The 14,994-nt window shown below is 51.5% G+C and overlaps 1 protein-coding gene across 1 annotated transcript in view; it reads right to left on the reverse strand.

Moving 5' to 3' along the window:
• The window catches only part of RAD23B (RAD23 homolog B, nucleotide excision repair protein), a 46,788-nt gene that overhangs the window by 20,985 nt on the left and 10,809 nt on the right, over positions 1-14,994 (reverse strand). The window contains exons 2-3 of the mRNA XM_044273689.1: positions 5,628-5,709; positions 2,379-2,458 (exon numbers count right to left, since the gene is read on the reverse strand). Of these exons, the coding sequence (XP_044129624.1) occupies positions 2,379-2,458; positions 5,628-5,709 (162 nt within the window). The remainder of the gene's footprint in view (positions 1-2,378; positions 2,459-5,627; positions 5,710-14,994) is intronic.

Consider the following 14,994-nt stretch of genomic DNA (forward strand, 5'->3'; position numbering starts at 1 on the left):
TCAAAAGATGGGTTTACAATATACCTGGCTTCAGCCCTCTCTACATCTAGTAGGAGGCATTTTACTTTGTCCCTAGTCTTGTTTACCTCTGCAATTTAGGAAGGAAAGCCTTCATAGTGTCTCAAACTAGGAGCTGGGATGCCAGGGGGAGATTATGCATAAAGAACTCTTTCAGTTTGTCTCCTATACCCACCACATCAAGCCAGTATGGGTTAAATTTCCACACCATGCATCCCCGTAATACAGGAGGAAGGAAGTTAGCCGTGACAAGCACAGGGGAATGGTCCAATATTCTGAAGGGAAGATATTATACGTCCTGAATTAGTTGTCCCATCACGGTGTTGCCCAGGATTAAAGCCATCCTGGATAGTGACCCATAAGTACTAGAGAGTAGCAAGAGTATTGTTTTATCTGCGGGTTCCTTAACCTGCAATAATCCAGCAGGAGAGCTTACTGCAATAGTTGGTTGGATATTAGGACATCATCTATCTAAAGCCAGGTAACTAAAGCCATTGTTAAAGTCCCCAAATAATATTACCGGGATGTCTGGTAACTCAGCCAGTAAAGAAAGAACACTCCTAATCACCAGGGGTAAATATGGCAGCGGAATATAGATGCCTACTATACTACAGGTGATCGTAAATATTCTGCCTTGCAGAATATCGCTCCTCATCATCTTTTTTGGATATACATTTAAATGCTATGTTCCTATTGATAAGGAGACTTACTCCTCTTGCATAGGTAGAGTAGGTGGCATGATAGCAGTGCCCTGCCTACTGGGGAGCGAGTAAATGGGTCTGGTCCTCCATTCTTGAGAGCAACATATCAGAGGTTGGTATTGTTTCATACTATCCATAATAGCCCTCCTTTTGTTGGCTTTCTTTAACCCCCTGACATTCCAGTTCAAAAGCCTCACCTAGCCATATACATCCCATAGTAACATAAAACACCCCTTGTGTAACTCCACCGAGTCAGTGGCAGGTATACATCCAGCTCTCAGGTTATAGAACGAACCCTTATTCTACTTCTCAAAACCTCATCTCATAGTTGCAGTCTCCCAGGTTGTAAACCAATAATGCCCCCAAACTGTGCCTCTAGAAAGGCAATTTAAAGTGCTGATCTTCCCAGCAGGCCCCCCACTAAGGCACCTAGTTATAGGTCTGTGGGACAGAATAGTACCTGCTGGCAGAGTCAGCTAAGACTGCTTAGCTAACCCACCAGAAAGAGGGTGGCGCTCCTTATACAGATGTCAAAAAAACAGAACAATGCTTATATATAACCACGATTAATGAAGCTGTCTACGCCTTGGCTCCATGCACGTCTCTTGGCAAGCCTTTGAACAAGGCCATCCATTCCTATATACTCCCCGCTGCAATCTGTTATATCCATACTCTCCCTTTACATGACCCTGTCAGCATACCATATTAACCCTACACAACAACCCTCCCGCGCAATCATGTCCACATGCACTCAGTCTCATTGTGTGTGATCATGGTACTTGCGCTTGGATGCAAGTCTGTTTATTTAATCCTCCCGGTTCCTGTCTTCTCTCAACTGGCGTTCATGCCGATCCAGCCATCTCATCGCCTCTTGATTCTTCAAAAAAGCTGGTGGAACCTAGGGCAACCACCCTAAGTTTTGCTGGCTACAGCATGGAATATGGGCTGTTGAGTGCCCTCAAGCGACGCTTTACGTCCACAAATCTCGCTCTTCTCTTCTGTACATCTAGGGCAGTGATGGGTAAACTGCGGCTCTCCAGCTGTTGTAAAACTACAAATCCCATCATGCCCTGCTGTAGGCTGATAGCTGTAAGCAGACTGGGAGTTGTAGCTTTAAAACAGCTGGAGATCCGTAGTTTGCCCATCCCTGCTCTAGGGAATAATCGGGAAAGAGCTACACCTTGTGACCATTGATAAGAGTTGAGGCAAGTCTCTAGCTTTTCTAAGAATAATGTCCCGATCTCAATAATGTAATATCTTCATTAGCACAGGCCGTGGTGGTTCACCCAGTGGTAATGGGCGAGTTGGGACTCTGTGGGTTCTTTCAACAGCAAATAGTGGGATCAAAGTCTCCACTCCAAATTTTTCCTTCAGCAATGTTTCAAAGAATTCCATGAGGTTCGCCTCCTCTACCTTCTCGGGCACCCCTACCATCCGCACATTGTTCCGGCGTAGCCGGTTTTCTAAGTCATCTTGCATGGCTGCCACTGACTCAAACCTTCGTGCATGTTCTACTTTATCCTGAAAGTTCTAAATCTCCTAAACAGCCAAGAGTGCACAGGAGCTCAGCAGACAAGCAGCCGCTCACATCCCTCGCTAGCCCCCCCCCCCCCCCCAGTATTTTATTTTTCAGTTAGCAGGGTGCAGATAGAAACTTACCTTTGTTACCATAACCACTACAAAGTTTTTTTCGTCAATTTTGTATTCTTTTAGCGCCATGTCGTCATTTAGGATTTTTCCTAGAATAAAAAAAATATATATATATATAAATTATTAAATTACTAGACTGTCATCATAATGGATTAACCTACTGTCAGTAGTGATTGGCCACCATGTCACAAATCCTGACCTAGGCCTCTCACCCAGTCACAGGGGCAATCAACCCAAAACAGCTGTCTGCAGATGAGGCGCTGGCTTATTTAATATCATGTCTGAAGGCCTGTTTAAAAGGTGGAACATTGACTTATAGGCTAGCTGCCTTACATCTGGTGGCATCAGAGGTAGAGCTTGTTAATCGCTCGTTTGCATCCCTTTCTTCCCAGAGGAGCATGTATGGCCTATAAGCCTCCGCAAGCCAATTAAGGCAGTAAATTAAGGTCTATAGGCTTGTAAAGTATCGTTTGTAATTGGATTGAAAACTGTCTGAAGGACAGTGTCCAGAGTTGTGGTCAATGATTCCTATTCAGAATGGTCCCAGGTTATAAGTGGTGTACCCCAAGGTTCAGTGCTGGGCCCTTTATTATTTATTAATGATATCGAGGACAGGATTAATAGCACCATATCTATTTTTGCAGATGACACTAAGCTATGTAGAACCGTACAGTCTATGGAAGATGTCCACAAACTACAAGCTGACGAACACTGAGTGATTGGGCATCAACTTGGCAAATGAGGTTCAATGTGGACAAATGTAAAGTTATGCATCTTGGTATTAATAATCTCTGTGCTTTATATGTCCTAGGTGATGTAGCACTGGGAGAGTCACTTATAGAGAAGGATTTGGGTGTCCTTGTGGATGGTAGATTAAATTATAGTATACTATGTCAATCAGCTGCTTCTAAGGCCACCAGGATATTGTCATGCATTAAACGAGGCATGGACTCACGGGGCAGGGATGTAATATTACCACTTTACAAAGTGTTGGTGCAGCCTCATCTGGAATATGCAGTTTAGTTCTGGGCACCAGTACACGGAAAGGACTGGAAAACGTACAGAGGAAAGCGACTAAACTGATAAGGGGAAAGGAGGGTCTTAGTTATGAAGAAAGATTAAAAGAATTGATTTAATCCCTAACCGGGATTTTTTCAAATATCTCCAGATTCGGCACTTGATACAGGACCTGCAGCCATCCGGAGTAAGAATGGACAGATTAGCAAAACTATATCTCACTAGCAATACGAAAGGCTTGAAACCCCTTTATAATTCAGTTCTTCACCCAGGGTCCTTTAAACGCTCGCACATTATGTCAGCATGGGAGAAGGACATGAATCTGTCTATTTCTGAAACGGAATGGATGCAGGCCCTCAGGATGCTACATAAATATTTGAGGTGCGTATCCCACGCGGAATCAGCACTTAAAACAGTATTGCGGTGGTACTACACACCAGACAAACTGGCACGTATGTATGACTCAGTATCGGACCGGTGTTGGAGGGGCTGTGGCTGTAGAGGGTCCTTGTTCCACATATTGTGGCAGTGCCCTCTGATCCAAGGGTACTGGTCTCAGTGTGGGGAACTGCTAGCCAGAATTGTTCCTTATGGGGGGACATGGACACCGCAGTTGGTCCTGTTGTTGATAGGGGTGAACAGTCTTCCTGTCCATATGAGGGCTTTTATCTGTATCTTTTGTGTGACAGCTAAATTATTATTGTTGCGAAGGTGGAAGACCTCTGACCTACCAGACATATCTGAATTGATAGCCACACTTAAAGGGGTTGTCCGGGTTCAGAGCTGAACCCGGACATACCCTTATTTTCACCCCGGCAGCCCTCCTGAGCCTGGCATCGGAGCATCTCATGCTCCGATGCGCTCCCGTGCCCTGCGCTGGATCGCGCAGGGCACAGGCTCTTGTGTTTACAATAACACACTGCCGGGCGGTAACTTCCGCCCAGCAGTGTGTTTGGTGACGTCACCGGCTCTGAGGGGCGGGCTTTAGCTCTGCCCTAGCCGTTTTACTGGCTAGGGCAGAGCCAAATCCCGCCCATCAGTGCCGGTGACGTCACCGGGGTTCCTGTCAGCCCCATAGAGAGCCCCGGTACGTCACCGGAACTCAGAAAAATGCCTTTGCCCTGCGCGATTTAGCGCAGGGCAAAGGAGAGCATCGGAGCATGAACTGCTCCGATGCTCATGTCAGGGGGGCTGCCTGGGTGAAAATGGAGGGATGTCCAGGTTCAGCTCTGAACCTGGACAACCCCTTTAATAATACTTATTCATATGAGAGGATTATTGCTTTGGGAGGAGGAAAATATGATGGGTTCCTCCGAGACTGGAAGATATGGACGAGCTCCCCACTTAGTACTCAGTTTTAGATTCCAAATCCTTAATGTACTACATGGAGTCTCCAGCGCCATATACAGGCTGTTTTTATGCCATACCACATTGGAGAGTAGACGGATCTAACTTTATGGACATTCTGCCATTGGCTTGAGGATGAGACATAGGTAGCCACATATTCCAACTTAATGATTTATGCTGTCAGCAGGCATTTCCAATACTTGTAAACCGCAATATTCTTTTTTTTTTTTTCTTCTTCATGTAGAAGAACTGTTCCTTTTATTAATAATTATTGTTTACCCGTCGGGTCTACCCGATGATATATGTATGTTTTAATTTGTGCTAAACTCAATAAAAAACTATTGTATCAAAAAGAATTGATTTAGTCTTGATAAGAGACGTCTAGGGGGGGGGGGGGGGGGGGGGGGATATGATTAACTGGTACAAGTATATAAATGGGCCATACAAAAATACGACGAAAAGCTGTCCCATGTAAAATGTGCTCAAAAGATAAGGGGGGCACCTGCCTCCGACTGAAGAAGAAAAAGTTCAGTCTCCAGAAGAGTCAAAGCTTCTTTACTGTAAGAACTGTGAATCTGTGGAATTGACTTCCTCAGGACGTGGTCACAGCAGGAACAGTGGACAGTTTCACAAAGGGTTTAGACAAATTCTAAAAAACATTAATGCTTATGAAAACGTGTAGAAATCAGAGTCTCACTACCTTCTGGGATTCGCGTCCCCACCTATCCCTTGGTTGAACTTGATTGACTTCTGTCTTCTTTTAATTGTACCAACTAAGTAACTATATAATCAGACCCAGCAAAGCTTGCACGGCTCCATGCTAAGCACAGGCAGACAGAGGTAGCTGTGCTGGTGTGAACAGAGTTCTACAAGAGTATTTAACCATTCACATACCTGCATAAATTAATTTTTGTCCAGCAACTGGAAATGCATCCTTCCCCTTCTCTTGTTCAATTTTCTCTTTCAAAGCTTTGACCTGTGAAGGGAGGAGATTAGGTTAGAACATATCACAACAGCGTTACATTCACCAGTACAACAGCAGGGTACAATACAGCCGTCCTATCCCTCACACAAAGCAGCAGGGACATACAGAGTAAGAATATGCTTTTTTTCCCTTCTAGTCCATGCTTTGTGTCACTTAGTCCTTAAAGGGTTTCTGTCACCAGAATTAACCCCATTAAACTGCCTGACATTAGCGATGTGCTAATGTCAGCAGACCCCAACTATACTATTTTTATGCTTATGGATGCGCCCCTTACTGCAATTTATGCTAATTAGGGTACTTTCACACTCGCGTCAGATAGGGCTGCAGCTAACGATTATTTGAATAATCGATTAGTTGCCGATTAATTTCTACGATTAATCGGGAAAAACGACAAAATTACAAAACAGAGAGGTTTATATGATCTTACTTGAAAAAGGAGATTTTTGTATAACTTACCAGTTAAATCTCTTTCTCGCTCTTCCTTGGGGGACACAGACCTTGGGTATAGCTCAGCTCCCTAGGAGGCGTGACACTAAGTAAAACTGTTAAGCCCCTCCTCCATCAGCTATACCCTCAGCCTGGAGATAGAGGCTACCAGTTGCGTGTCCAAGTAGTGAAAGGATAACAACCAATAACGGAAACAACCAGCCAGCAACCCAACGGGGCGCCAGACCATAACCCTGTAACAAAACACAGAAGGGTGGGTGCTGTGTCCCCAAGGAAGAGCGAGAAAGAGATTTAACTGGTAAGTTATACAAAAATCTCCTTTTCTCGCCCATTTTCCTTGGGGGACACAGACCTTGGGACGTTCAAGAGCAGTCCAAGAAGGGAGGGACCACAAACCCAAGGCGGACCACCACCGGAGCATCAGGAAACCGCTGCCTGCAAAACCAGGCGGCCCAAAGCAGCATCCGCTGATGCATGCGTATGCACTCTATAGAACCTTGTGAAAGTGTGCAGAGAGGACCAAGTGGCTGCTTTGCACAACTGTTCAGCCGAGGCCCGATGCCTCTGCGCCCAGGAAGCTCCGACTGCTCTGGTGGAATGAGCAGTGACGCTGAAAGGCGGAGCTCTACCCTTGGCTCGATAAGCCTCAGACACCGCCAGTTTAATGAAACGGGCAATAGCCACCTTGGAGACCGCCAAACCCTTGCGCGAACCCTCCGGAACCACAAACAGGGAGTCCGTGCGCCGAAAGGATCCGGTGACCTCCAGATAAATCTTCAACGCCCTGACCACATCCAGACGGTGCAGTTCCCGTTCTCTGGGGTGGGAAGGAGAGGGACAGAGCGACGGAAGGACGATGTCCTCATTGATGTGAAAGGCGGAGACCACCTTTGGCAGGAAGGACGGGACAGGCCGAAGCACAACCTTATCCTGGTGGAAGATCAGGAAAGGTTCGGAGCAAGAAAGAGCCGCTAACTCCGACACCCGTCGGAGAGATGTGATGGCCACAAGAAAAATGACCTTGCAGGACAGAAGGCGAAGGGAGACCTCCCGTAAAGGCTCGAAGGGGGCTGATTGGAGCGCCGAGAGCACCACATTCAGGTCCCAGGATGGAACTGGAGGGCGGTACGGCGGAACAGAGTGAGCCACCCCTTGTAAGAAGGTCTTAATTGGCCCCAGAGGGGCCAGGGGACGCTGGAGAAGAATAGACAGCGCCGAAATCTGTCCCTTCAGAGAACTGAGGCTCAGCCCAGGTCCAGACCCGACTGGAGGAAGGACAGGATCGTGGGAAGAGAAAACCGGAGAGGTGGGATGCTCCGGGACTCACAGAACCCCAGATAGGACCTCCAAACCCGATAGTAGATCCTAGAGGACACGGGCTTACGAGCACGGATCATGGTGCGGACTACGTCCGCGGAGAAACCCCGTCGCGTTAAGACGGCGGTCTCAATAGCCACGCCGTCAAACGTAGCGAGCCTAAATGCTCGTGGAAGATCGGTCCCTGAGAGAGAAGGTCTTCCCTGGAGGGCAGTGGCCACGGTGCGTCTGCCAACAGCAACATTAGGTCGGCGTACCAAGACCGGCGGGGCCAATCCGGGGCGATCAGAATCGCGGGAACGCCCTCTGCCGCGATCCTCCGAAGAACCCGTGGCAGGAGGGGGAAAGGAGGAAAGACGTACAGAAGGGAGAATTCGCGCCACGGAAGGACGAGCGCGTCGGCGCCGTACGCCTTCGGGTCCCGTGCCCTGGCCAGGTATTGGGGGACCTTGTGGTTGAATTTGGAAGCCATGAGGTCCACGTCGGGGCGACCCCAGCGAAGACAAAGGGCTTCGAACACCTCTGGGTGCAGGGACCATTCTCCCGGGTCGATGGTGGACCGGCTCAGGAAATCCGCCGCCCAGTTGTCCACCCCCGGGATGTAAATCGCGGATAAGGCCGGCACATGCGCCTCCGCCCAGAGGAGAATGAGGGTCACCTCTTGCATCGCTGCAGCGCTGCGAGTGCCTCCCTGATGGTTTATGTATGCCACAGCCGTGGCATTGTCCGATTGGATCCGAACAGGGTGGCCCCTCAGTAGATGGGTCCAGTGTCTGAGGGACAGAAGAATCGCCCTCAGTTCCAGAATATTGATTGGAAGTCTGGACTCCGATAGAGACCAAACGCCCTGGACGGACCGGGGAGGGAAAACCCCCCCCCACCCCCGTAAGCTGGCATCGGTGGTAATCACCAGCCAGTTCAGTGGGAGGAAGGACCTCCCCCGTAGAGGGATATGCAACCACCAGCTGAGGGAAGCCCGAGCCAGGGGAGGCAGAAGAAAGGTCCTGTCCAGACTCCTCGGTGATTTGTCCCAGGCCGACAGAATTGCCCTCTGAAAGGTGCGGGATCGGAATTGTGCGAACGGCACCGCTTCGAAACAGGCAACCATCTTCCCCAACAACCGCATGCTGGATCTGAGGGAAGGGCGGTGATGACGGAGGAGACTGCGAACAGACCCGCAAAGGGCCAGACGCTTGTCCGACGGGAGGCGGACCTCCGCCAACTCCGTATCCAGGAGCATCCCCAGGAAGATCAGCCGTCTGGAGGGGGTAAGAGAAGACTTGGGGTGGTTGATGATCCAACCGAACCGCGTCAGGGTCTCCAGAGTGAGTCCCACACTGCCGGATGCCTGAGAGAAGGAGGGTGCCTTGACCAAGATGTCGTCCAAGTAAGGGAGAAGAAAAACACTTCTGGAACGCAGAAGGGCCAAGACAGGGGCCAGGACCTTGGTGAATACTCGAGGAGCCGTCGCCAGACCAAAGGGAAGGGCGACGAATTGGAAGTGATCGTCCCCCACCGCGAAGCGCAGGAAGCGGTGATGACATGGAGCAACCGGAACGTGGAGATATGCATCCTGAACGTCGATTGAGGCCATGAAATCCCCTCTTTCCAGGGAGGCCACTGCGGACCTGAGAGACTCCATCCGGAATCTCTGCAGTCGGAGAAAACGGTTCAGGCGCTTTAGGTCCAAGATCGGTCGCACTGAGCCTTCCTTCTTGGGAACCACAAAGAGGTTCGAGTAGAACCCCCTGAACCTTTCCGTCGGAGGCACGGGGGCGACGACACCCTTGTCCATTAGAGAGCGAATGGCCGTGAAGAAGGCGGCCGCTCGTACGGGATCCCGCGGAGGACGGGACCGGAAGAAACGGTCTGGCGGAATGGACGCAAATTCGATCTTGTATCCGCAAGATACAATCTCGAGCGCCCATGCGTCTGAGATGTGGGCCCGCCATACGTTCCTGAACAGTAGAAGGCGGCCCCCCACCCGAGTGGGTGGGGGCGCACCTTCAGGCAGAGGGCTGCTGGCCTGAGGGAGCCCGTGTGGGCTGGGGCTTGCGCCAGGTAGATTGCGTCCGAAAAAACGGCTTCTTGCGTCTATCCTGGGCTGGGCCAGAGGAAGAAGAACCGGCCGCGGGTCTAGACCCGGTGGGCTTGCGAAAGGACCGAAAACGGGACGAACCAGCGCGACCACGGGGGGCGCCCCTCGGCCTGGACTGGGGGAGGTGAGTACTCTTCCCACCCGTGGCCTCAGATATAAGTTCGTCCAGACGGGTTCCGAACAAGCGGGAACCCGTGAATGGTAGGCCAGCCAAAGAGCGCTTGGAAGCGGCGTCCGCCGCCCAAACCTTCAGCCAGAGTTCCCTCCTGACAGATACTGCCAGGGCAGAGGAACGGGCAATGAGGGCACCCGTATCAAGAGAGGCCTCACAGACAAATTTTCCGGCCTGGACAATTAGTTGGGCTAAGGAACGGAGGTCCTGTAGAGGGACGTCCGACCCTAACTCCCGTTCCAGTTGCAAACCCCATTCAGAGACCGCTTTACCAGCCCAGGCGGAGGCAAATACCGGTCTAAGGGCCGAACCAGAGGCAGTAAATATGGCCTTGGAGAGGGATTCCGTACGACGGTCCTCAGCAGACTGGAGGGAAGATCCGTCTTGTACAGGAATAGTAGTGCTTTTGGACAGGCGAGCCACGGGAGGATCAACCTTAGGCGGGGACGTCCACGTGGTCACAGAATCCGCTGGAAAGGGATAACAAATGTCCAGCTTTTTGGGTGTAACAAAGCGGACGTTAGGCCGGGTCCAAGCCTTGGACACCACAGAAGAAAAATCTGCGTGGATGGGAAAGACCTTGGAGGCCTGTCTGGGGCGAAGAAAGGACACGCCGGCCTGTTCAGAGCTGGGGGGGTCATCGTGTATGTGAAAGGTATCACGGATGCTAGTGATAAGATGCCCCACCGCGGACGCCAATTTGGACGGAAGCTCTGAGTCCATGTCCACGTCCGAATCCGCCAGTTCTCCCTCAGAAAGCGTATCCCTTTGAGAGGATAGACTTGACTGAGCTCGCACGCATGGCGGAGAGAGCGAAGCATCTGGAGAAGATGTGCGCTCAACCCTTGAACGTTTCTGAATATGCCGGGCCCTGGAAGATTCGCTGGGAGGCAGGGAATCAGTGGGGGCGGCAGAAACGGTAGTCCCAGCGGGTGCGACAGGGATTGTGGCAGCCTGCGGGAGAGGCGGTCTATCCACGAGACGGCCCACTACGTGTGTAAGGCTTTCCACCGCCTGAGACAGAGACCTAGCCCAGTCAGGGGGTTCAGAGGCACCGGGGGGCGCAGCGGAAAGCGGGCCCTGCACCGGGGCCTGACATGCAAGGCAATGCGGCTCAGATTGCCCACACGAAAAAAGTTCCTTACAGGCGGTACAGGCATGGTACCAGGGTTTGGGGGCACCCGTGGGATCTGACATGCTGAAAAAGTGGTCGTACCCCAATACAGAGACCACAAGGGATATAGCAGCTATGACCAGGAGGGTTAGGAGAGGGTTAACTGTCCTACCAGTGCCTCAGAAGAACGTCAGGAGTAGAGAGGATCAGCAGCAGCTGCAGCAGCAGCAGCAGCAGCAGGGAGCAGCAAACAGCAGAGAGCCTGCAGATAGCGCCCACAGAAGCCGAGCGATACACCAGGTGCTCAGAGTCCCCCACGTGTCCCAGCTTCCTGTCTAGGAGTGAGGAAACGCGGGAAGAATTCAGCAGAAGCGCGGGGAACAAGCTCCGCCCCCTCCAGCGCTTGAAATGTCTCCTGTGAAGGAGAACCTAACTCCGCCCCCAAAATGGCGCGCGCGCGCGTAAGCCACGCCCCCTGCTGCCGAAAAAACTCGCAGGGCTAAGAAGAAGCAGGATGCCATGAAATAAAGGGCCCGCAGGCCCCAAGAGTGCGGCGATTATTCCCAGGTGGGTGACCTTCTGCCACCATTGTCCCCTGCCCCGCCGATGCCGATATGGTCATGTCGGGCATAAGCCCCGCCCCCCGTTCGGAACGGAGCGGGCGGCGGCGGGAGGGAGAGATCAGCCGTCTTGAAGAGTAGCCTGAAAATGGGGGAAAACGGCGTGGGGGTGCAGGATACACGGAGGGGAGCTGGGGAGGGTCTGCTGGAGCGCTCAGAATGAGCGACCACGGGTGCCCCCCTTACCCAGAGGGGTACATGCTTGCCGATAGGGACGGGGTATGGGCTGGAAAAGCCATCTCACCTGTCTTCACCCTCAGTTCCTTCCAGCAGGGTCGCCCCTTCAGCTACTGGCACCGCAGTGGCAGGAAGCTGGGAGAGGGGCTTTGCGTGCGGGCGACCCCCTAGCTGGCGGGATGTAGGGGAGCCATTGCTGCCCAGATCCTCCTATTGCTTCTGTGGGGGAGGCAGCAGTGCAGATAAGTTGGCACTGGCGCAGCTCACCCCGGGAGAGCAGAGAGGCCCAATGCGTCTCTGGTATCTCTAGGAAAAAACAAAAATAAAATAAAATTACAACAAGGAGAAAACAGCCCTGCAGTAGCAGGGAGTGTCTTGCCTCCTTGGACACTAAGCTAAAACTGGTAGCCTCTATCTCCAGGCTGAGGGTATAGCTGATGGAGGAGGGGCTTAACAGTTTTACTTAGTGTCACGCCTCCTAGGGAGCTGAGCTATACCCAAGGTCTGTGTCCCCCAAGGAAAATGGGCGAGAAAATGATGTTCAAAGGCCATATTAAAACAAATTGTGGACGGCGCAGTTATGGAGAGGGGGGATCTGTGGACGGCGCAGTTATGGAGAGGGGGATCTGTGGACGGCGCAGTTATGGAGAGGGGGATCTGTGGACGGCGCAGTTATGGAGAGGGGGATCTGTGGACGGCGCAGTTATGGAGAGGGGGATCTGTGGACGGCGCAGTTATGGAGAGGGGGATCTGTGGACGGCGCAGTTATGGAGAGGGGGATCTGTGGACGGCGCAGTTATGGAGAGGGGGATCTGTGGACGGCGCAGTTATGGAGAGGGGGATCTGTGGACGGCGCAGTTATGGAGAGGGGGATCTGTGGACGGCGCAGTTATGGAGAGGGGGATCTGTGGACGGCGCAGTTATGGAGAGGGGGATCTGTGGACGGCGCAGTTATGGAGAGGGGGATCTGTGGACGGCGCTGTTATGGAGAGGGGGATCTGTGGGTGGCGCTGTTATGGAGAGGGGGATCTGTGGGTGGCGCTGTTATGGAGAGGGGGATATGTGCACATATGGGCATATGTGCACAGATCCCTTTCCTCATAACAGTGCACAGATCCCCCTTCCCATAGCAGTGCCATACACAGACCCCCCTCCTCCCCATAGCAGTGCTATACACAGACCCCCCTCCCCATAGCAGTGCCATAGACAGATCCTCCCCCCTCCCCATAACAGCCCCGGCCCCGATGCTTATAAGTCGGACTAATCACTGCATCTTTATTTTACCTTTTTACAATGACGCTCCTGTAACAGCCAGGCAGAGCGGACGGCGGCGTAACGTCACTCACTCACGTAACGCACCTGCTCCGCCCACTTCATGAATGAAGGAGGCGGAGCAGGTGCGTCACGTGAGTGAGTGACGTTACGCCGCCGTCCGCTCTGCCTGGCTGTTACAGGAGCGTCATTGTAAAAAGGTAAAATAAAGATGCAGCGACCGCCCGCCCGCATAGCAACGAATCGGCAATTATTCGATAACTGGATTCGTCGACAACGAATCCAGTTATCGAATATAATCGATTAATCGTTGCAGCCCTAGCGTCAGAACGGATCTGACAGGCTGTTCACCCTGTCGGATCCGCCCTGACGCTATTTCGCCATGCCACCACGCTAAAAGTGCTGCATGTCCGACTTTTTATTCCGGCGGCCTCTCACAGCGAACTGCGCCGGAGCTCCGCCCCCCCCGTCCCCATTATAGTCAGAGGGGACGGAGCGGCAGTCCGGATCCGACAGGACGAACAGCCTGTCGGATCAGTCCTGCTGCTAGTGTGAAAGTACCCTTAGCCTCCAGGACCGAAGGGGGGGGGGGGGGGGGGTTTGCACCTGCTCCTAGAGGCTCCGTTCGCCCACCTCTTCCAACTCCCATGTAAACTTGATTGACAGGGCCAGGCTAGAGTTGGTCTCCTCTTGACGGCGAAATCTGGCGCCTGCACCATCCCGTTTAGTATTCGGCGCAGGCAGTGAATGATGCTCGGCATCGCAGAGAAGAGGGAGGAGAGAGCTGTGACGTCGCTGGATCCTCCTATGCAGTAATTATTTGCCTGATTGGGCAGCGCTTTAATCCCACTGATACCACCAATGATCAAGGGGGCATTAGAGGAATAAATATTTTGTAAAAAAAAAAACATTCTGCCAATAATTATATTTTTAACCACTATATCACACCAACTAATCAAATCAATTTGGCCACCAGATAATATATACATCTATATACAGTCCTGATCAAAAGTTTAAGACCACTTGAAAAATGGCAAAAAATCATATTTAGCATCTGTCTGCCTGCCGTGTGCTCTGGTGAAATCTCACGCCGTTCAGTGTTCAGCACAGGCGCGGTGAAAAGGCTGGCAGCCTGCGAGCGTCTTTCCCTCATGGCGCCTGCGCCAAATGCTGAACGGTACGAGATTTAAGACTGATGACCTGTCCTCAGGACAGGTCATTAGTATCTGATCGGTAGAGGTCCGGCACCCCTGCCAATAAGCTGTTCGAGAAGACACCAGCACTTGCAGTAGCGCAGCGGCCTTCTCAGTGCTTACCAAGCACAGCATTCACTTCAATGGGGCTGAGCGCGATACCAAGTTCAGCCGCTATACAATGTACGGCGCGGTGCTTAGTAAGCACGGAGAAGGCTGCGATGCTCACAGGAGCACCGGTGCCTTCTCAAACTGTTGATTGGCGGGGGTCCCAGGTGTCAGACCCCTACCGATCAGATACTGATGAGCTATCATGAGGAAGTCATCAGTATCAAAATCTTGGAAAACCCCTTTAAAGCAAGCAGTGAGTAAAACTCAAAATGTTGTAAACTTTTCTGGAAAATGCTGTGGCAACTTTTGTACATTTGGTAAGTGACCCCCAGTAGATTGTGGATGTCAGGGATCATGGCTTCAGAGGGTGGGGGTTATTTAAACAACCAAGCAGAAAGGATGCAGTTCATTCTAATCTCTACCTTCTAAACCAGTGACCCTGTATAGTCTGCAGCTTAAAGGGCATCAGTCAGCAGATTTCTACCTAGGAAACTGGCTGACCGGTTACATGTGCACTTGGCAGCTGACGACATCTGTGTTGGTCCCAGGTAGGGTTGCAGCTACCGATTATTTTTGTAATCAAGTATTCTACTCTAATAAGAAAAGTAATAAGAATGTTTTCCTTTATAAAAACTTATCAGCCCCCCCCTAATGCAATCATCAGACCCCCCCTCCCACCAGTGCCATCAGGCTCTCCCCAGCTCCCAGTGCCACCATCTCCCTCTCCTAGACAAGTCCCCAGCACTAGTGAAATA

Source organism: Bufo gargarizans, unplaced genomic scaffold (genome assembly GCF_014858855.1).
Source record: "Bufo gargarizans isolate SCDJY-AF-19 unplaced genomic scaffold, ASM1485885v1 original_scaffold_1058_pilon, whole genome shotgun sequence".
In the NCBI taxonomy this organism is placed as follows: Eukaryota; Metazoa; Chordata; class Amphibia; order Anura; family Bufonidae; genus Bufo; species Bufo gargarizans.